The sequence below is a fragment of the Carettochelys insculpta genome, chromosome 3 (assembly GCF_033958435.1).
Source record: "Carettochelys insculpta isolate YL-2023 chromosome 3, ASM3395843v1, whole genome shotgun sequence".
Taxonomy (NCBI): Eukaryota; Metazoa; Chordata; order Testudines; family Carettochelyidae; genus Carettochelys; species Carettochelys insculpta.
This window is the reverse complement of record NC_134139.1, coordinates 25907561-25931544: the sequence shown is the minus strand read 5'-3', so window position 1 is coordinate 25931544 and position 23984 is coordinate 25907561. Positions and strand designations below refer to the sequence as shown.

The window sequence follows — 23984 nt, the reverse complement described above, 5'->3', positions numbered from 1 at the left end:
GCATCACAGAACAATCAGGAAAGCACCCAGTCTGTATAGAATAAACAACAATTTATAGTGGCAGGCAAAACTCCATACCCAGCAGTATTTATAATTTGCTAACAGCACAAAAGAATAGATAGCAGAAGGTAAAACCGCAAAATACATGACTTGTTATAAAAAATATACACTAAGAGAGAACACTACCACAGATGTCTAGAAAAACTGCCCTGAAACGCACAGCTTCATATATGGTTGTGAAATCAGGCTATTCAATTGCACCTAGCTTCATCTCTGTCCTACATTCTGATGGCAGCTTTTAACGATTTTGCCTCACAGTCATTATGCAGGATACAAAAGGCAGCTATAATCATTGGGATATCTTTCTCAGTGAGATCCAATCTAATGAGTAAACCCCATCAGCATGCCTTCAGCCTACCAAAATCACATTCAGCTGTCAGGATTGCAACTGGCACTTTCAAAGAGCTAATCATGTCACTAGTGAGGAAACAATGCCTCCACCTGCAGCTTCCTAAACAGGCCTGCATTCTTAAACATGACAGCATCATGCACCTTCTCTGACCAGTCACACAGATGTCAGCGAAGTACCCACTATGATTCCCCCACTGGTTGCAGAACCACAGAAAAGTAGCCCTTTGTCAATGTACTCTATAGCAAGGTGGGCTGGTAACATCTATTGCCCACAGCACTTCAGGAACTACACTACTACAAATCCATCTACTATTTCCTGCATCTTTACAAAAATCAGTTCAGCACCACAGAAAACAATATCCCTAACGCATTTGCAGGACAAGCCCCCCCACTCCCATTCACCATTAGCAATTTGGCATGCAAGGGTGAGTTTGGCACACAGATTCAGTAATGTGGTCTTTCACATGCAGAAGTTCTATAGCCACTGCTCATTGTTCCAACCTCACAGGGTAACAATTTAACCAGTTGGTGCTTGTTTCTCAGGCCTACAAATAACCCACCTACAACTGCTTTGTGAACAGCAGCCTGGATTTTTTCCCACCCTGTTGTGTCCCCTAGCAAGTTGTCCTCATGGATATCCATGACATGTTATCTTGTACACTGCAGTATTTTCTGGAGGTCTGCATACTAAGGAGAATCGTGTCCTGTATTTGCAACATTAATGAGAACAGTACTGAACTCTCTGGGCTCCACGCTGGAGCTACAAGGCAGAGAACAAAAAGTATCACAAGGAACTGTGGGATTTTTAAATAGCAATGCAGAAGTTATGAGATGTAGAAGGTACTATGGGCTGGAGAATGTTGCATGCTGGTAAGTTGACCCCCAGTTCTCAGAAATCCCTAGGCAAATTACCACCTTCTCACAAAACATGTCCCAAAATGTATCTCACTGGATAGCAGTATACGGTACACCAGGAAAGGATACATGCCCATGATCCAATACACTTAACATTAACACAAGAGTAAGTGGATGCATCACCAGTGCAAGCAGGCAAGTATTCACATGCCCAAGCCATAACACTTCATTGCCTAAATGCCAAAGTTTATAGCATAGACATGGCTGCAGTCTTTATCAGCCAGGTGATTCACAAAAAGCAGTTCCATTTTCCCCAAAAGTAGTCATGCCTTCCAGAAAGAAAGCTCCTCATGTCTTGCTGTTCTTGCAGAAATTACATGAAAAGAGCAGATTAACAATACTGTGTGCACACTGCAGAGACTGTGCCTTTGTTTTGTTTTTTTGAGTAGCCAGTAATATTTTGGAGGTAAGCTTATGAAAGCTCTTTACAAACATTTAATGTCAAAATGAAGGGACGACTGAGGCAAATCCCCTCTGTGGATACTTCTAAATTTTCTATACCAAATATTATCTGCCTCCAATGCAAAAAAAAGAAGAAACAACCTAATCACCCTTATGAAGAGTATGTTTTTGTCTCTAGGTTGTGCAAAGTATTAGATATTCGCAAAGTATTCTCAGAATAGATGCTACTTAGAAAGTCCTTACTGTCTTCACATCCCCATTTCAGATGGAAGACTAAACACATTCAATTAATCAATTCATGCTATACCTAAATGTAAACATACTCTTTTCTGGGTCTTTGCTATGCCTGTGTCTTGAAATGAAATGAGAAACAGACTATACAATCAATGCATACAAATTCCTACATACAGGTATTTTGTAAGGAAGAAGATTCACTGGAGACCTGTAATCAATTAATATCCAATTAAGATCTATACTTAATTGTAAAGTCAATTGTTATTTCATTATTTCACATATTATACAAGAACTGAATATTTAAATCTAGGGGAAATGATGATTCCATACTGGTTACCTAGTATCCACAGAAAATTTGCTACCTAACGTGAGAGAAAATGAGCTGGACATTGATATTCCTGCAGATATCTGAGACAATTTCAAATTGTCCATACCAAACTGCCCTTTGAGTCAGCCAAGCACTCACAGAGCAGTATGGAAACACCATTTTTCTTAAGAGACTATATAACTTTAAAACACAGTATTTTCACTATCTATTTGGATTCTCAAAGTGACAACATGAACATATCCAAAAAAACTTTTCATATGAGGCAGAATCAGGGAGACAGTCTCAAACAAAATCAGGTAGCACGTCTTCCAATTTAGATTCTGTCTTCTCCCTGTGTCTGATTCATGTGGCATATAAGCCGTGTGTACACGTGCACGCTACTTCAAAGTAGCGGCACTAACTTTGAAATAGCGCCCGTCACAGCTACACGTGTTGGGCGCTATTTCAAAGTTGAAATTGACGTTAGGCAGTGAGACGTCGAAGCCGCTAACCCCACGAGGGGATGGGAATAGCACCCTACTTCGAAGTTGAACGTCAAAGTAGGGCACGTGTAGACGATCCGCGTCCCGCAACATCGAAATAGCGGGGTCCACCATGGTGGCCATCAGCTGAGGGGTTGAGAGACGCTCTCTCTCCAGCCCCTGCGGGGCTCTACGGTCACCGTGTGCAGCAGCCCTTAGCCCAGGGCTTTTGGCTGCTGCTGCGGCAGCTGGGGATCCATGCTGCATGCACAGGGTCTGCAACCAGTTGTCGGCTCTGTGGATCTTGTGTTGTTTAGTGCAACTGTGTCTGGGAGGGGCCCTTTAAGGGAGCGGCTTGCTGTTGAGTCTGCCCTGTGACCCTGTCTGCAGCTGTTCCTCGCACCCTTATTTCGATGTGTGCTACTTTGGCGTGTAGATGTTCCCTCGCAGCGCCTATTTCGATGTGGTGCTGCGCAACGTCGATGTTGAACGTCGACATTGCCAGCCCTGGAGGACATGTAGACGTTATTCATCGAAATAGCCTATTTCGATGTCGCTACATCGAAATGAGCTACTTCTATGTAGGCTTCACGTGTAGACGTAGCTATAGTGAACAGCAAAATAAATAAAAACGGAGGGAGTAATAAAGCAGGACAAACATAAGGTTCCCCCCCACCCCCACCTTTCATAAAATTAGAAGCATTGATCTATTTTGGGAACATTACTTAGAATGCCTTCCTGCCAAAGGATGTTTCTGCAGAGAAGCAAAATGTCAAGCCAGTGGTTCTTTATGTGAGTGTTGAAGGATGACCAGGTGGCAGTTTACTTACACCTCCTCTATGATGACTGCCACACTTTCTGCCTGAGAGATCCCCGATGGACAAAGTGTTCAGGGGTCTCCAATTCCTCCTGGAATAGGATTTTCTGCAATGGAAAATGTTACAATGACTTGGCTGCTTATGACACTTAATAATGGAGGATTTGGGTGCTTTCAGATCCAGACATGATGGAAGGAACATTATGTTTTCCTAAACTGATCCTATCAACTTACATTTTAACTGTTTTTCTGACATCCAGAATGTGCCTCACATTCTTTTTTGGGTGTAGAGGCTTTAAGCAAACTCATGGGAGAATGGCTCCCTGTGAAGTATGGAAACGAGAATTCACTTTGTTTTAAATAGATGTGGTGTAAAAAAAATCCAATTTGCCCCTCTAAAACATTCAGTAAAACACTGGTAACTTATGAGAGAACTTTTGAGGAGACTTCTTGCCAATGTTTGCAACAAGGAAGTATGTAACTCAAGTGCAGTAGATAGCATTGGTTGGAATAGATGAATTGTAACAGCCTGCAGATGAGTGCTTGTGATGTATAGAGAAGACAGGATTCAGTAATTAGTGTGGTTAGATGTACAACCCTTAGTACCACGGGTGACCACTCAGACATATGATCTTGAGTTCATACATCCATCTGTATTAAATTACAATTTGTTCAAATGAGCCCACTCCGGGTTCCAACCCAGGGACCCTGTAGATGGCTGCCACGTGCTGTATCCCTCTGATTCCTCAATTCATTTCCCTAGGCTACTTTCCTATGGCCTCCAGCATCTTCTTTACCTTTCCTGCCAGGTTCCATCCTGCAATTCCCTGCATCCAACTAGGAGTCATGTTGAGCTCCCTCCTCCACCCCTGACTCCTCCATCACTGCTAACAGCACTGCTCTGTGCAGGGTGATGGTGCTCCTTCCTCCTTCTAGGAGCTTGATGTTTCCTCTTCAAGCTCCAAGCAGCTACCGAAGCTGTTCTGCCCTGTGGCTCTTCTTATAGGGCCTCCCTGGCATTGATTGGCTGCCCCTTTAAGCATCACTCTAAGTAGCTAACTTCTGCACAGCCTCCTTAAGGCTCTATTAATTCCTTATAGACCAGCATGGGGCAGACACACAACGCAGAAATATCCCTAAGAGTCTAAAAATTCCTACTGGGAAGTACAGTGAATGGAAATCTGATTCCTTGGTCAATCACTGTTACTTGTTGAAGAACCTGGGATGGGATATGGTAGCTCTTCCCTTTTGGGGACATGAGCGAGAGAAATTGGACCTCTATTGGTCATTCATCATTTATTTACAATCCATTCAAAATTCAAATAGTTTAATCTTCAGTATTCCACATAATTCTGTTATCCCTTTATTCAGGCAGGAGCAGTGGTTTCCCATTCTTCTGAGGATTGTTTAATTTCTGAAGACTAGGTTTGATTTTTATATTGCATTTTAATTAATTTTTAACATTTCAGCTTGCACTCCATCTTCTGTATTATGTCTGTCAAATGCAGCATCTAGATTTGAAGTTTTTGCACAGCTAGCTGGTTGAACTCTTATATTACATTTTTTTTGCACTTACATATGCAGACACACATCTGAAAGTACTTTATAAATGCCAACTGATTCTCAGGTACAATACCTTTGTGAGACAGGTAACGTTAATTTACAACTAGATAAAATGAACCACAGAAGTTTGAGTGACTCGCCCAAGGTCATAGCAAATGGTGACAGAGGAAAAGAATCCAGGGAAGCCTGGCTATTAGGCCTCTGCTATAAACCGAGATCACAGTGCTTTTCACTAGCATAAATATCAATAATTCACAAGTCAGAGCTTGAAAAGGGAAATGTCTTAATATCAGCAGGGTTGAGACCCACACCCAACAACTTCTGTTACACTGCATTTACAAAAGATATACATACCCATATATGGGAATCTGTAACACATCAAGGCTGTGGCCACACTAGCCCCTCCTTTTGGAGGGGCTATGGTAATGTGGCACTTCAGAATATGCTAAGAAGATGCTGCCAGGCATATGCAGCTCCTCATTAGCATAACAGCCATGCGTGCTTCGAAATGCATGCTGCCCATATAACTGGGGGCCTTTCAAAACAGCCTCCTGATTTTGAAAGCCCCCTTTTCCCAAAACCAAACGGGAAGAAGGAGCTTTCAAAATCAGGGGAGCCGTTTTGAAAGGCCCCAAGCTACACACGTGGCGTGCATTTTGAATCCAGCAGTTTTGATCCACGTGTGGCTGCCATTATGCTAATGAGGCACTACATAGTCATGGCAGCACCTCATTAGCATATTCCAAAGTGATGTATCACCATAGCCCCTCTGAAAAGAGGGGCTAGTGTGGCCACAGCCAAGAGTTGTGGCAACACATAAAAATGCTCATATCCAGTGACATCTATAAAAAGCCCAGACAACTGTTACACTGTTGGTATACTGAGATCACTTCCTATTATTCTGACCCATATTTCCTCACTGCTTCCTCAATCCTTTCCATGCCCACCCATTGTTTGGGGTTTTATATATAGACTGTAAACTCTCTGAGACAGTGACCATCTATTTTGTTCTATTTGTACAATGAGTTTATAGTATATGATTAGTAGCAGGGTCTGCAGATGCCACAGTAATACAAATATAAATAAATAATAAAATGTTAATGCTTTTTGACATATAGGATCAGGTGCCTAAAACATCTTTTACTTTTTGCATCTACACCATTTCTTTAAAGTAGGGTGATGGTCACAAAAGTGACTAAAAATAATACCTCATCAGAGCCACACTCAAAAGAGCTGATCCATACTGCTACTTAGTTTTACGCCTGCTAACTTTAACATAAATATGGTTTTACTCATATGAGCCCAGAAGAGCCAATCCAGCTATAGAAGGACTTAGGTTCTGTTGGGCTTATGCATAATCAATTGTTAACTACGAGATAAATGCAAATTCTTTACTGCTAGTGGTGTTCAAGCCAGAAAGAACTCCACACTCACCCCATATATTGAGTTTCCAGGGATGATCAAAAAAAATAAGTGAGCAAAATTGAGGAAAAAATAAAATAAATAAGCAAATTTGTCTAAAACAACATTGGAATATAACAATGCCATTTTTGCAGTGTCATTTTTCAGATTATAACCACACTTGACTAACATTCCATATTTAATTAAAGCATATCAGCCCTAGCCAGTCAAGTGATTTAACCATCAATCTTCACAACTGGGTGAAGAACTGGATTCAGGTCAGATGGCAAGACATCAGTTTCACTGCACAGCTAGTGGAGTGCCTTACCAAAACTCTGATGATGAGACAATTCAGTACCTCATGAAGAAAATCAGTATATTCATTTTAGTAACCAGACTACTTGCTTGGCTGACTGTTATTAGAAAAATGTAAAACAGAAATTCCATGTCCACGGAGCACAGACTGCACTAGAATCTGTGGGCACATTCAGACTGGTATTATATTTCCTAAAGGAAGTAATAAAAAATCTAAAACATTTTTCAGCTCTGATTTTGTTTAGAGCTCATATGAAATCAATAGCATATGTTACCCCCAGTAATATTACCCACTGCCTGTGACCTCATTGGTTACTTCTGATGGTGATCTGTCATAACAAAACCAGGAAGTAAAAAGTCTCTCATTGGATATGTAACAGTGAGATAAATGGACAAGCAAAAGATTAATATGTGAAAAAATACTGAGGAAAAAATAAAAAGACTACAACTATAACTGGGCCAATATTCTTTTAATATTTGCTAAGAATAAAAAAAAAATAGCAAAGTAATTGTGGTTGTATGTTCACATTCAAGGGTTCACATTTCTCCTCCTCAAACAAACGTGATTATTTTGTACTAAGAAATACGTATTTCCTTGTGCATTACTCCGTATTTTTTTCTGAGCTTTTCAGAGCCTACTTGCTACTGATGGAAGGCTTGTTTATCTACTAAGGGATAGGCTCCTCAAAGTTTGAGATCAGTTAGGGCATGGGAGCCTTCTTAAATGATTTTGGAAGCCTCAACATATGGCACTATATAAACAGTTAATTCTTACAACCTTTTTTAAAATGTACCTTTGAACCTAAGATAACCTGATGAAATCGCCTTGACTGAAAATAATTTAGTAGAGAAGTTTTAACACTCTCAAAGACAAGGTATTTTAAAAGTATACTATACACAATGGTTTAAACTCAGAGCTGGAAAAAATATCTATTGCAATCTCAATATTCCTATTTGTTCTATATGTTATTTTGGATCCTATAACAGAATTTCTTTGCATTTTCCCACTCTTTTCCATTATTTTACTGTTATAAAACCAGAAGTATTCAATATAAATACAGTGCTCTCACTTTAGTTATTGTAAGTTACGATACTTATATCTGACATTTTAAACCATGAAACTAAAGTTAAATGTTACTCATGCTGAAGTACAGAATTCCACATATCCTGCAGATTGCTGAATTTTTTGTCCGTATGGCCTTTGTTCTAGGGTTGTGCCCTACAGCTGGGCTTTGACTGAGATACTTTGTGCTAATTTAATTGCTAAACTGAAAGTGGAACAGCCCAACAATCAAAAGTTATGAAGGTAGTCCTTTACACAAGGAAAAAACTGTCTGTGAAAGAAAGCGTCTCAAATCTATAATTTACACTTTAATGCTATATTACTGAAGGATTAATTCTGAAAATGTCTATTTTATAAAAATGCAGAAGTCTGCTCTTCAAATCTATGAAACTTGAAATTTGACTGTCACCACTCTCACTCTGCATAAGATACTGATGGAATTTTAGACAAGTTTCCTAACAGCATCTTAAAATTGTGAGACCTTACACCACTTAGCTTTGGTAGTTTGTGTTTCTACTTTTGTTTTCAATTCACTATTGTCAGTCTATAGGCTCTAGTTCTTTTTTAATGTAGGATTATTCAGTTACCATGTTGCTTGAAAATGCAAGATACCATTTCTTTTCCACGGACCAACTGCCAAAATATTAGTTTTATCAAAAAAGGCTCCATATTCAAAATGTTTTTTAAAATGTATTAAATTAAGTTTATTTTTGCATTCCTCTAAGTCAGCATGTAGCTACACCAATGTAGAGAATAAGATTGGTTTAAATCACTGAAAATATCTGAAGTTACAATTACTAAAAAAAAATTGATTTGCCAATGACAAGACATGATTTTCACCTTCATTTTATAAAGTCATGTTTATCTACTGTCCCACTGGCAATTGAAGAAAAATGCACATATAGTTAAAGCCCGGTCATACAGCATTTGGACAACTGGCATGCCCACTGGGGCTGGCTGCCACAGGTGCAAGGATGATGGCCAGGTTGGCTGTCATGGGGCTCGTGTCACAGGATCAGCTGCTCACAACACAGGTGAGTGTGTCCTGGGGAGAGTGCAGCTGGCTGCTAGCTCAAGATCTATTAACCTGCATATTTTGTTATTCGGCATCCCTGATTCCACAGGGATGCTGGATAATAAAAAACTTTTACTGTAATAGTCTTTTGAAAAACATTTAACGAAGGCTATTATATAGTCAAATGCATGTTAAAGAGACACTGTGAAATCATATTTTGCAGAAGTGTGACAATGTCAGGACTTCAAGTATGACAGCTAGAACTTTCAAGAAAACAGTAAATTTTGCATTTCTTTAACCAGGGTTTAAAACTTCTCTTTGGCATCATGAATAACACTTCCTAAAAACAAAGACAGCTTTTGTCTGATAGCTTATACAGTAGCCTACCCAAAGTCTAGAACAATCACATTTTCTTCGTTAATGTGACACAGAATGAAACAGGCATAGAGATAGTGATGAAAAAATTCTATAGCAACCAGCAAACACTATTTACACAAAATTAGAACATTATTTGTACAATATATAAACTTGTCATTCACAAGTTTATTCACTCATTAAAAAAATCTGCACTAATATGTCCATAACAGTTCTTGTGATCTTAGTAGTCAACAGGATGAGCTAGATGACTCTGGAATTGCACCTCCCATTACAATACTACTTTTTTCACTTAGAGTTTTAACCACCGTTGTCGATGGTGCCTGAAGTACTTTACGTGAAAGCCTCATTCTGCCATCAGTTGGATCACGTCCAAAGTATTTCACCTAAGAAGAAACGAGAAAGCTTTCATACCATGACAAGTTTACATTAAATTTCAGTATGAGAATTAACATATCAAACCAAAGAAACAAAATTTAAGGCAAATGCTAAATACTGATAACATCATAAATTTTTATATCATATTTTGTTAAAGAGAGTCACCATTAAATCTGTTTTGCACAATTAATTCCTAGTCCCACTGAAGTCAATGGCTAAAATTCCATTTACTCCAAGGGAGCATGATCAGGCTCTTAATCAAGGTATAAATCTATCAAGTTTGATGGACTGATGTTTTTCTGTAGCCAATGTAGCCGTATTCCTCCGGTGCAAACACAAAACAAGGATGACATGCAAGCTATTACACCTTCAGTGAATGAGCCAAAAATCTACAATGATATTTTTCAACACTTTCAAGGTTAAATAAATACCTGAATTTCTTGGCCAACATCTAATCCCAGGGCACTAGGATGTTTAATCTAGAACACAACATTTACATAATTAAACAAGACAGTCTGAAATTCAGAAACAGAGAGGTAGCTGTGTTAGTCTGTACTGCAACAAACCAAAGCAGCAGAAATGTAGCACTTTAAAGACTAACAAAATGATTAATTAGGTGAGGACCTTTTGTGGGACAGATGCACTTGATCTGATGAAGTGGGTCCGTCCCACGAAAGCTCATCACTGAATAAATCATTTTGCTAGTCTTTAAAGTGCTACATTTCTGCTGCTTTGATTTGTTGAAATTCAGAAAGTTACAGAGTTAGATTTACAATTGAGTTACAGGTACATAAATGTTTTTCAAGGCTCTTGGTTTAGGTTGAAATTCTATATTTTAAGTAACTGGAATTAAATGGGGTACAAGTTTTTGGACTAGAATGGAACATTTAAACAGTTCAAGAAATCCTGGCAGAATACCATGTGTTTCACAATATGCTATGGTGCAAAACAAAAGATAAATGTCAAACGTCTAGCATTTTTGAGGGCAATACTCTTCTTTTAGTAATAGCTGACCTCAATGGAGCTGTACATCAGTATATAAGGTAAGAACTTGGTCCTAAATACTGACCTACCCTGTCTAAGAGGGGTATTCAGCACACACACACAACAATTTGTTTACTGAAACATCTCACCATTATGGCAGTCCCTCGCTGATGCAGCACCAGTACGGAGCATGATAGGACATTCCTGGTACAACGAAAGCTCAATTATCCGGCACCCAGATAACCAGCACATTGCATTAACTGCCTGCAGTTGGCTGCTGCAGGGCCGGTTGACTGGATCTGCTCCACTATCCAGCTCATTTGATTATCCAGCACTCCTAGTTCCCCATGGGTACCAGGTAAATAGAGATTTCACTGTACCACTAATCCCTATTGGAGCATGCAGTCAATTCACAGGAAGTTCAGAAATGAAGGAAACTATTTTTGAGGGTAGCCAATCCAGGAGGTAAGTATTTCAGCAGTGTGTCATGCATAGGACCTGGGACTGGCCTTTACCTGCTAAATACTAACCCAAGGCCTATGTCTTACTATTTATGAAGAGAATAGCTCTGGTGCCAGGCCCCAATCTACCCCTCATGGACCCACTTTTCCCTTAAACACAAAAACTACAGGACAAAACCAGCAAGAAGCAGAGCAAGGAGATTTATTATCCAGGGGTGATGCCAGCTTCCCTCACTCCACACAATCATTTACTGGTAAAAGTCGGAGTGCTAGGATTCTTACCAAGGTGATGTTCCTGGAGCTCAGCTGTGCCTCTGTCTTTCTGATGAGCTTCTGGCCAGTAAGTCTCTGAAACCTGAAACCCTTACCCTCCTACTCTCTACATCCATTTTCTTAAAGCCAATCACTATTAGGTAGAACAGTATAATCTCCCTCAAACTCTACAGACTTTGGTGCTGCATTGAGAATAGATTGCTACACTACCCACCCTCCCAGCTCATTTGAACTTAATTAAAAAAAATACGAAATCTTTGCTGGATACCCAGATGTACTTGGCCTGCTTGCTTTCCTATTAATTTGAACAACTCATTACCTTTCTTTGATCAAGCTGAGAATTATGAAGCAGCACTGGAGACATGTTCGGATATAGTTTTACCATAACTCCAATATCTCTGCATCATAAGAGAGTTTGGTTATTTCAGAATTTGTCTAGAGAGCTATACAGTTATTCTGGCACAAGATTCCAAAGGAAAAATACATTAAATTTCCCGAGTAAGATTTCGTTCATCCTTTTAGTTATTTACCCAACAGAACAGACGGTATACACACCTTTATTTAAATAGTCTGAAATACAAGCTTAATTTTTATAACGAATAATACATATGTTTCTAGATTTATCCTTTTAAATCAATATAAAACATTGTAGTAAAGAAAGGCCAACTCCCACTACATCTGACTGCCAAGTGTTAGAGGCCTTAAAATATGTAAGACAGACAGAGCAAATGCTACAGAAAAGCTGTTCAGAAAAAGAGGAGAATATTTTTCCCCACAGAAAAAAGCTAGAAGAGGAGCTGAGTGCAATCTCACTAGTGGAACAGTGATTTTCTATACAAGTCTTGAAGGGCAGTACATCTGTTTTGAGGTGCTTTTACTCTATTTTCTCAGAAAGGAAATGCATATTAAACAATATCTAGTTTTATAAGGGTTCCCAGCTGTAAAAATGTCTGCTCTTCTACATTCTTAAAACCACCTTGCAATCTTCTGCAATGGATCTATATAGCTGAAGCAGCACCAGATTACTCTACAATTTGGTCTGCCTTGCTTGCCTGCTTCTTGAGAAGAGAGTTCCTTTCTGGTAGTACCACAAGATGATGTGTGCAAGCTGGGGCTTCAAATCTGTTTTCTAAAGAATTTGTAGACAGTCCAAACCAGGAATGGGCAACCACACATTGTGGGTGGGCCACAATGCTGGCTCTCTTTCACCTCAGTGGGCTGCAGCAGCCTGTGGTGCATTGGGAATCCACCTGCAGACTCCATGTTTACCAGCTCCTCCACATGCCTCTCATGTACTGGGGTAACCAAAGAACCACACTTACCTGCTCCTTCTCCTCCCACCAGCACTTCTGGAGCATGCACATCACCTAATTTGTGACCCAATTCCACTTCTATGCCTCCCTCACAGAGATGGAATGCCACAAATCAGCTGTTTGTGGCATTCCAGCTTTGTGAGGGATGGGGAGGAGAGGAAACAAAGTGCAAATCAGATGATTCACACTCCTTTGAAAGCATTGGGAGGGGGGTGTAGGAAGTGAGGGGCTCTGGTGTCCCAGTAAATGAGATGCATAGGGGAGAGGGGCAGACAGGGGTCCATGGGCCATAGGTGGAATGTCAGTGGGCTGCACATTGCCCACCACTGATCCAAACTCTTACAAAACACTAATCCTTCCATGACCCTGAGTTCTCAAGGCCAATGAGTCACTGAACCTTTCAGTTTCATACAGCTGTAAGATAAATGCAGATCTTGGATTTCTGGTTTCTAAAGGGATAGAAATATATAAAAAAGAGTTAACACAACTGTTTCATTATATATTAAGTGACCATGAAAATATCCCAGCTATCAATTAGACTTCCTGATATAGGCCATGTCTACACTGAAAAAAGACTTTGAAATGGCCATGCAAATGACCAGCGGCATGCTAATGAGGCAATGAATATGCATTTCAGCATTTCATTAGGAATCTTCAAAATAGCCATTTGCATGGCCATTTCAAAGTTTTGTTTAAGTACAGATGTAGCCATACTGAATGGTATATGTACATGTATGAGGTCATCTCTGAACTGCAGACAACAAATGCACCTTACCTAATTTCAGTTATTGTGGCTGTATAAACAGCTCCAAATTCCAACTGATACTCCTGCTGCAGGAAAACAAACAAAAGCTGTAAGACACAGGTTCATGAAACAAAGAAATACAAAGCAAATAATGAACATTTATCCTTACATCATCTTTGCAGATTTCATTAATAAACTCTCGTGCTTCATGCATAGCATTAGGTGTTGGAGCAAACACAGAAAACGTCTCTTCATCCAATTGACTCACTGTTACCCCTTAAAAATAAAATATAAATGGAATTAAATACTGATGACAAATATGAAATTAGAATTTATTCTACAGCTAACCCCATAAGGAGGAAATTCATACTACTCCAGACTCATATTAAAGACAATGTGGAACATGTGATGTTGTGTGGGTCTGCTGCTTGATAGCCAGTTTTACTTGAAGGCTTCATTTACAGCAGAATCTATAAACCATGTCACTGTTTTGTTATCAGAATATTAAATCCCTGATCAGGACTTACCTCCTTTTTTTAACTCTGTTGACTGGACAGCATTGTATAGAACTGCTCCTTTGCAGCAAGAGATTTTGAACTGGGTGGTTCAAAGTGTCATGCTGGGGTCACGGCCCCACACTGTACCCCAAGTCACTGCAAATCTGAGCCCTAGATATATGTTATCTTGCAATACAATTTGAATTCTGTCTAAATCCTACACCCACTATGCCAACATCACACAGATGCTACCGAACATTTTAGGAACAGAGTGTATAAGCAGTGAACGACACAATAACTAATTGCCTTTGCTACAGCAAACTTCAAGTTTAGGTTCAGAAGCTAATTAGGAATAGCAAATAGGAGCTGCCTACACAAAAAACACTGAGGTCTGGTCTACGCTACCAACGTTGGTAGATGTGAGGCAGCTAACACTGAACTAAACTCAGAGGGATAGCTATGCTAGTCTACCTGCAAAAACTACAAGGAATCCTGTGTCATCTTAAAAACTAACATTTATTTGGGCATAGACTTTCATAGGTAAAACCCATTTCATCAGATACACTGGAGTGAAAATTACAGAGGCAGGAATATATGCATATGTACAAGCGATTCAAAAAAAAAAAAAAGGGGGGGGGGGAGCTACTTATCAGGTGTAGGATCAGTGTTAAAGAGGCCAATTCAGCCAAGGTGGATGTGGCAGACTCCAAGCAGCTGACTGGAAGGTGTGAAAACCAAGAGAGAAAATTGCCTATCTAGGGAGATAACCAATTTTAAATCCTCTCTCAGTCCTAATTTGATTGTGTTATATTTGCAAATGAATTGAACTGCAGCTCTGCTGTTTTTCCTTGTAGTCTGGTTTTGAAGTTTTTATTGAAGAAGGATGGCTACTTTTAAATCCATTATGAGGTCTCAGGGGCTGTGTCTACACTAGCCCCAAACTTCGAAATGGCCACACAAATGGCCATTTCGAAGTTTACTAATGAAGCGCTGAAATGCATATTCAGCGCTTCATTAGCACACGGGCAACCGCGGCACTTCGAAATTGATGCGCCTCGCCGCTGTGCGGCTCATCCCGACGGGGCTCCTTTTTGAAAGGACCCTGCCTACTTCGAAGTCCCCTTATTCCCATGAGCTGAGGGGAATAAGGGGACCTCGAAGTAGGCGGGGTCCTTTTGAAAAGGAGCCCCGTCGGGACAAGCCATGCGGCACCGAGGCACGTCAATTTTGAAGTGCCGCGCCCGCCCACATGCTAATGAAGTGCTGAATATGCATTTCAGTGCTTCATCAGTAAACTTCGAAGTGGCCATTTGCGTGGCCATTTCGAAGTTTGGGGCTAGTGTAGACGTAGCCAGGGAGATTTAAGTTCTTCTCCTACTGGTTTATGTATTACTTCTCCTGATGTCTGAAAGGTAACATATGTTATTGGTTCAGTGTAGTGTTTTAATGAATATTAGTAGGCCTAGTGAAAAGAAGCAGATGTGGGATGTTAATTATGTTAAATGCTCTTTTATTAATTGTTAATATATTTTTATATGACGTTTCTGGTTTATGCCAGGGGTTAGCAATCTTTGTGATGTAGAGTGGTGAAATTTGACCTTTTGACCACTACATATGGTTTGAATACCGGACATACTAATAGTCCTACTTACAACAGCTTCATTAAAAATAAATAAATAAAGACGCAGAATTTCACTACTGAGGTGGTGGTTGATAGCATTAGCTAGTCTTTTGTTAATCCACAGGTGACATGGCTTTGAGCAAGGTCCTGGCTACACAGGGGAGAAGTGGCTGGTCTGAGCTCCTGCCTCGGATGCCAAGGAAAATCAGCTTGCACGCCACTCTTAGCACCTTTCTCAGGGGATGCTGACCCCGGTATATATTGTTAATTTGGGGCCTGAATGGACTGGTGTGAATACTGGGGCTGTGGCAGCATTTTAGCAAGGGGGAATGTAAGGGCTCTGTTGGCCCCCAACTAAAACTCAGTTGGAGCCGGGGGGCGGGGGGGGTGTTTGGTGGTTAGCTCCCAGTCTCAAAAGGAAGGGAAAGGGTCTTTGAGAAATTAGGACCTTGAGACTGTCATCCCCCAGGAACAATGAGAAGAGACAAACCCTCCAGGTCAGCCTGACTGCCAAAGCAGGTAGGCTAATGAAGGAGTGAGGCGTCTGGGAAGAGTCCAGTCCTCCGTGTAAGGCTAAATTTCCTGGGTCAGACTGAGTGGGGCTGAGCTAAGAAGACAACATGTCTGAGCTGAGCTTGGCAAGACATGACAGTTAGAGAGAGCCAGAAACACAACCCAGCAACAAATTCATGCCTGGGGGAAGGCTGCAACCACAGAAATCCTGAGCCGCAGCTCGGCAGCAAATCTATGCAATGGCTGTAAGTTGACCTAACAAAGGCCAACTTAACTTTATAGTTAAAATATGCCTGGAGTTAACTAATGCATTCCACACCAAACCTACTAATTTTATCTTCTCTTCAACCTTGCCCCAAAAATTTGTGACACTGCCTTCAATCACCCCTCAGTAAGCCGAGAAGCCCACTGGCATGTATGCCTCTGGACTATTAAATAATCCACATTGCAAAAAGACACCCTCGTACACCTCTGTAGGCATAACATACAAATATTGGAAATGAAATTAGGCACATTACACCCTTCACAGGATCCTGAGCCATAGTTTTCTGAGGTGTACCTTTAGCCACTCCCAGATGCCAGAAAGGCACAAGACACCAATTGGCAATATTATCTCATTTAATATTAGGCATTTAATAACCTAGGTCAGGGTCAATCTTCCAGAGTATGATTTTGTGCATCTGGTAAAGACTCACAAAATGGATCTGTTTGGGATCAGCAGTCAACCCCTGTACTCCTCGTTATTGCAAGGAATGAGAGAGGTTGGCAGGAGAAATGTCCTTAGTGAGGACAGTCTGGTAAGTTGATTTCTGATACACAGATTCTAGCTATGCAATTGCCATAGTACGTATCTGAAATCAACTTATTTTCCTAGGATAGGTCAAGCTCTAGTGTGCTGCTATTGTCAGTAAAGTGAAATCCCACAGAGTCAAGGTTTCCTACACACCAAAGGGAGCTAATATCACATTTATAGTATATTAGGAGTAACAATAAAAACAACATTCTCTTACCAGTTTCAGCTTGAAGTTTTTTTAAGTTATAGCCACCTGGGCCAACAAATTGCACTCTTTTTGAGAGAGGCACCTGAACAGTTTCTGAAAGAAAGCATGCAAGTCAGAGTCTGAAATGGAAAGTTTATAAATTCTTGTGATATTTCTAACAAGCAATATTCATTCATGTTTTTAGTGGCCTGTTTTGTAAAGATTTGCTAAATATGCTTCTCTCTCAATGACTGAATGAAGTTTAATTATAAAGAGGATCAGACCCTGTATCAGCATAAATTTTTGACGAGAAATTTTAGCATATATAAGGTTAACCATATACACTCATATACACATATATAAATTACCCACATTTAGTAAGATTTAAACAAACATATAGAACCGGGAGTTTTAAGTTCAAGTAAGGCAATATTTTTTCACTCTCAATGCAACATTTGATATATTTTAATTTAACCAAGTTTCACAAATCTTGGTAGGAGGGAGGGAAACACTGAGGCTAAATAAATAAATTTAAAAAAATACAGCCACCTACACTTAGAGAAGAGGACCATTATAACTAAATATTTTAAATACAAGCTTATTTCAAATAGCTCATCTCAAAAGTTAGCAATATACAATTATATACATTCAGTATTACCTACAACTGGTCCATTTTCCTTTCTGTTTGGTCTTGGTTTCGCAATTGTTTTGTTCATAATCTGTAAGATTTCTCTCTTTGCAACTATGGAAAAAAGACAGTACTATGCTTACAGTGAAAATAACCTTATATTTCATTTGCTTTTAAATTTGAGGTATGACACAAGGAGGCTACACAACCTAATGTGAGCAATTAGCATGACAAATATAGTATTTGTCACTGATGTCATGTACATTATAGAGATAGGCCTTTATAAAGTCTATACTCTTATTCTAAATAGATTTCTCTGTTGACTTTTCTATTTATAAAGAGACTTGCTCCTTCAGCACAGTTTATTGATACACTCAGCCTCAAATCTTTGTGTGAGGACCCTTCAGATTATAGAAGCATCAGTTGTATCACAGAAATAATGTTTTTGCTTTAGTCTCCTCATGTAGTTTGTGTAACATCCCCTCACCCCCCAATTCTTCTTTAAGCTATATATGAATAAAATGTTAGAGATATTTTATTTTAAAAATATATCTTTTTGTTTAATCCAAATGACTAGTCAGACAAGATAAACTACTCTATTTGTGAGAGGAAATGCCATATTTTTAACCTTTCATGATCTACGTAAAGATGCTCTAAAAACATTCCCTTCATGAAAAGTAATTTAGCTTCACAAAGATGTTCTCTCAGCATTAGTCAAAACTTCAGGCCAAAGCAAACATTTTTGTTTAGACAACGCATTTTCCAAAAAGCTCAGTAGTGAAAGTTTCCAGAAGCAGACTGGGAGTATCCTGGCTTCATGCTTTAGGAAAAAGCAATCTATGTGACACAGTTCACATGCCATGTGCAACAGTTAACATAACTTAGCCACCTCCTCTGAAGTGTTTGGTGAATTTGGTGAACAACTTTAAAAAGAAGCTTCTCAAAGCCTTGATTTAGCAGTTTCAGGTCAAACATGCAAGCACCTTTGCAAATGGGCATGCACCATCCCTGCTTTCTGAGGCCCAAAAGCCTTAGAAGGTTATGTATAGAATGGCACCTCCATATTGTTTATTTATGTTCCAACTGCCCACCAACATCAATACAGTTTTGTAAAGCTATGATGAAGTTGGGGATTTACAGGGTTTTCCAACAGTTTGCATGAAGAGAGGATGGCATTCAGTGTTCCTGGATGTTACTTATTTAATGAGGAGAGCTGAGAGGGAGCTTTTTGTTTCAGGAACTAGCATGAAACTTAGGACCCTAGCCAATGGCCTGGAGAATGGAGATCCCTGAAACTGGTGATCTGGTGACCAAGAGACCCAGCTGGTTCTGGCTAGTGGGAGGACAATGGTCTGCAGAGAGAGCACCTCAGTGACCTGACCACTTGGTTCCAACCGGGGGGTGGGGGGGCAGGAAGAGGGGGTTAGGGGGAACAAAGGATGGATGAAAGGAGAAGTGGAAAAGAGAGGGGCTCAGGCAACCTTGTTTACCTGGATAGAAGACCAAGAACAGGGGAGGAGCTGTTGAGGAGGGATATGTAAGGCTTGTCTGGAAGGAGGGGGGTTTTCTGCACTGGGCAGAGGGAACATACAGAGCCCACCTGGATGCAGGGAAGACACACTTGCTGTGCTGAGGGAGGCCAAGTCTACAGCCCCTGAGAGTTCCTATGCAGTTTTCATGTGCTCAATAAACCCTCCTGTTTTATGCTGGCTGAGAGTCGCTCCAGTCTAGAGAACCAGGCAGCATTATTTCCTTTGCGAGTGGAGGCTCCCCACAGACCCAGGGCAAGCAGATTCCCTGAAAGGGCTCATTGGGAGATACAGGTGTGGTGAAGGCTCAGAGACTCAGGAGGTCCCAAGAGGCGGAGGGGCTTAATCTCAGAGAGTGGAGTAACAAGGGATATCACACTGAAAGAGGTTCTCTGTGTAGACCATATGAGTCAAGTGTGGGCAGGACATGACAGAAGCCACTTATTTAGAGTGATTCTTTCCTCTGTCTCATAGGCCCAGAGAAGAATAGAGATCTCCATCTCTGGGGATCTCAGCACATAGTAGGCTCAGCTAACCCAAACTTTCTCATCTTTTAATTTCTTTCTAGTCATGTTTTATAGTCTTCAGCTCATGGCTACCTGGTCACCTCCTACTCCCCAGCTTCTGGTTTATATAATCAGCATTTTCCAGCAGACCCAACTAAGAGATCACAGGCCCAGCTCACTTGTTAGTCTATAGCACTCTGTCACAACTCTTCATGGATCAATTTTTGGAGGTGATCTAAACAACAGAATTATATTAAACTCTGGTAGAAGGCATGACAAACTTTATCTGATGGTGCAAGATGGTCCATGGAATCCTACTTAACCCAGCTAATGGCTCTCATACAGCTTGAAACATGAGCACCTTGCGTAATTCAGGTTTACTGGTTTTGAATATTCTCCCAAAGAACATACCTTAGAGGATTTTTAAACAACAAAATGGGCAAGAGTTAATAATTTACTAATTTTGGTGTAATTTTGTTTGTCCCAATGTTTCAGCCACAGTAGGAACAGAATGCAAGAGAGAATCTAACTGTTTTACAGGAAAGAAAGATCTCTCTACAAATTTATGTTCCATCCAGACTGTCTTTTTAGGTATGGAAGCTTCATGGCATCTCAAAATTCTGTCCAAAACATGGCGGACACTGCACTCTCAACAAATGTTCAACAAGAATTGTTAGAATCATGCTGCCTACAGAAGTAACTTAGAGCTATGCATTTGTATTGGTGACTCACAAGAACAAAAAATTGCTTTACAACCAAATATAAATCCCTTGATGCAAAGGATTGTGCACTAAGTCATAGGATAATTTTTCTGCCATTTATGCATGGTGAATTTTAAAACTGGTGATGGGGATGCTAGAGAGAGACAGGTGTTAGTACCGCTGGGATGGGAGAGCCTGGTTCTTCCACAAGGGGACTACCTACATGCTGCTGAGGCAGACAGGGAGGGCAACGTTTATTACTCCAGTTTTTCTTAGCGTAACTGGAGTAAAGTATTTTGTAAAAAAACTTCCTTAACATTTATGCAAATAGACAAAGTTTTGTCTTTTCTTCAGGTATCTTCCATTACTCCAAAGTAGGTTTTATTTTTTTCCCCCAGATTCTTTTTCCCTTTACCCAATGGTTGCCTTTTAAATCAATCAGGAAGACCTGGTTGCATTGTGTTCTGATAAGACCCTATGTGTTTGCCTTTCCCACAACATTTAGCATTTTTATCCTTGTTTCTTGGAACTTGGGATTATGATATTAGATATAAAGCTCTGGGATCTGATATAATACTTTAGTTGCAAATAAGCTAAAACTGGAATATCAATATTCCATCTTTAAGAGCAGGTCCACAAAGTTTTCTTGTTTACCCCTGGGAACTTATTATTCCACAGGTTTTTTTTCTAAATTCCTTTCAAATTCTTTTTGGTTCTACATGGTAGGGTCTGAAATTGAATGAGTGCCAAAAATCTCATTTTTCCAAGGGTATATGGGCAACCCAAGATAAATTTAGTTTTGTTTTTTTTCCCTGATCCAACAAGTCATTTTTCAGTTTTGAAATAAATAGAGGAAAGTTAATTTCATATAGCCAACTGAGTAGTAAAAATATTGATTCCTAAATCCTTTGTTAGACCAGTTAAACTCAAATGTAGCTTGCAATTGTTTAATCATATATCTCCCAGCCCAATATTTAATATTTTCAATTCACTATTAGTTTGATAGTCTGATATACTATTAGATTTCTTTCACAATACATGATTTACATAGTGATGGACTAATAGACATTAGTATCCCATTGTCTGCATGCAGTTCACTTTTACATTCTGTTTTATTAACTGCAGCATCTGTGAATAACAAACATTTTCCCAAGCTCTTGACAGGTTTTGGAATTTATAAGGGGGCTGGGAACTATCAGACATTCTGAAGACTGTATGAAAGATGTAGTATTCATGTTTTTTAATACAGCAGCATGCATAGAAGTTAACTCTTAGCAATGCATAGCACACTGATCTTTTAGATGGGCTGTGAATTCTGTATATATGAAAATACTAAGAAGTTACGAATTAATCTCTTCAAATTGGTACAATATACAAATATGTACTTACCTGTGGCTTGTTGGATGGCTTCCATTACAATTTTTAGGGGTATCCCTGGTAGTTTTATATCAGCCTAATATGAAAAAAGAGTTAAATGACATCAGTGTGTAAGGAAAAGTTATTGTCAAGTGATATTTTCTATACTTCATTTTAAGGGGATTTAATAAACTAAGATACCTGCAAGGCAGTTATTCCTTTATTAGTGCCAGCCATTTTGAAGTCCATATCACCATGGTAATCCTCAATTCCCTATCGGGATACATGAAACAAGTACTTTAAACAAGCCAAGTTAAGTCTACATGTGATACTGCAGGAAAGGTCTACACGAAACATTTTCTAGGTTTCACCCTTTCATGCCTATGAGCCACAGTCTTCTTGTTTGCTATACTCAAATTTGCATCTCTTAAGACTTCAGTGCTTTTTCTTTAGTACTATTTCACCATTCTTTATTAACTCTGGATATTTCCCACTTGCATTTTATGAGCTATTGCAGACCTTCCCCCACCCCCCAAAAAAAATAAAACAATGGTTTTATTATGGATCATGAATGGCCATTTCAGGAGGAACATGACGCATTCTCAGAGAATAGCTGGCCTCGGAATAATCATCTATTTGCGTAGAAGAAAAGGTGGGAGCCTGTTTCAAAATACACTGCTTGTCGGTCAATAAATGGGGTTGAACTGAAGTTAGGTAACTAAGGGTTTATGTATACTACCACAAAAGATCAAGCCACTCAGAGTCTATCTTCTGAGGTTCAGTTTTGAGTGTCTAGTCTGGATGCACAAAATCGAGCTCTTGGGGTCACAGTAAACCCCTGCACTCCTTGAACAAGAAGTAGTCCTGTGGCACCTTATAGACTAACAGATATTTTGGAGCATAAGCTTTCATGGGCAAAGACCCATGCCCACAAAAGCTTATGCTCCAAAATATCTGTTAGTCTATAACGTGCCACAGGACTTCTTGTTGTTCTCAAAGACACAGACTAACACAGCTATCTCTCTGAGCCCTGTACTCCTTGTGAGACATGGGAATAATGCATTATGCCGACAGAACAGCACTCACCAGAAAACACAAAAAGACCAGCTCAACAAGTGGTAATAGTAATGTCAATGGCAGAGTACTTTCTGACAACAAAGCACTATGCCTGTGAATATTTATGCCAGCAAAACCTGCACCACTCAGGGGTGACTGATTTACATTTTTACACCCCCGAGCAACAAAAGTTTTGTCCATGTAAGTGCTAGCACAGACATAGCCAATGCTGTGCCTCTTCTTCCCCCAAATGAAAGAGGCAGAACTCACTAGACTTGGAGATGTGAAATGAGCTTAAATGGATGGGGGCAGGCAGTACTACCTAAAATGAAGATATAATTAATAGATGTGTTTATGGAGATCTTCCCTCTAAAAAAGAGCAGGGGGAGGGAATGGAAGGAAGCAAACCAGAAAATACATAAGTAATACCAAATTACTGCAGTTACTAGTTCCCAGAATACTCTGGACAAATATTGGAACAGACTTTGGAAGCTTTGAGACAGAAGGTAACAAGGAAAACGGAGGGGGACCTACTAGAAACACTCACTAGGATGTCTGTCAACAAACAATAGTCTGCAAGTTCTTCCTTTTCCTCAGGATGACTTCTGCTAATCAGTCCTATTGCTACACCTGCCACAGCAGACGATATCAGGACTCCTATCAGCAATATGAAAATATTTGTATTATTCTGTCATGCCCAACATTTAGTGCCATTTCATGAAGAAATGAAATTATCTTCCACGTGTATTTTACAAATTCTACCTGCATCCATTAATGCCAAACTTCCACCACACACAGAAGCCATTGAAGAAGATCCTACAGGGAGTCAGAGAATGGAGATGAATCAATCAAAGGTAACAAACAAAACTAGCCAATGAAGTTCTTCAATAATTCTAAAATTACACCCCTTGCTAGTCATGTGATAGGGATCCCCAGATATTCAATGCATTACACTTGCTACCACAAAGGATTCAGGACAGTGAATTTCATCAGAAAAAAGTGTGGGCAATATAACACTTATTAACCTTCAGTTTACATCTTCTCCTCTTATTTGAGATCTACTACTTTGAAGTTAAAGCAATTTAACAACCATAACTGAGGTTCAAAAACATGCACATACTTGTTATTTTCAGAATTTCAACT

At 39.8% G+C, this 23984-nt stretch overlaps 1 protein-coding gene across 1 annotated transcript in view; it reads right to left on the bottom strand.

Moving 5' to 3' along the window:
- Positions 1–5878: 5878 nt before the first annotated feature.
- The window catches only part of PNPT1 (polyribonucleotide nucleotidyltransferase 1), a 46065-nt gene continuing 27959 nt past the window's right edge, over positions 5879–23984 (bottom strand). The window contains exons 18-28 of the mRNA XM_074989484.1: positions 23604–23657; positions 23389–23498; positions 21987–22058; positions 21819–21882; positions 17724–17807; positions 17096–17179; positions 13624–13730; positions 13485–13540; positions 11716–11794; positions 10110–10157; positions 5879–9686 (exon numbers count right to left, since the gene is read on the bottom strand). Coding sequence (XP_074845585.1) covers positions 9531–9686; positions 10110–10157; positions 11716–11794; positions 13485–13540; positions 13624–13730; positions 17096–17179; positions 17724–17807; positions 21819–21882; positions 21987–22058; positions 23389–23498; positions 23604–23657 — 914 coding nt within the window. The 3' untranslated portion in view covers positions 5879–9530. The remainder of the gene's footprint in view (positions 9687–10109; positions 10158–11715; positions 11795–13484; positions 13541–13623; positions 13731–17095; positions 17180–17723; positions 17808–21818; positions 21883–21986; positions 22059–23388; positions 23499–23603; positions 23658–23984) is intronic.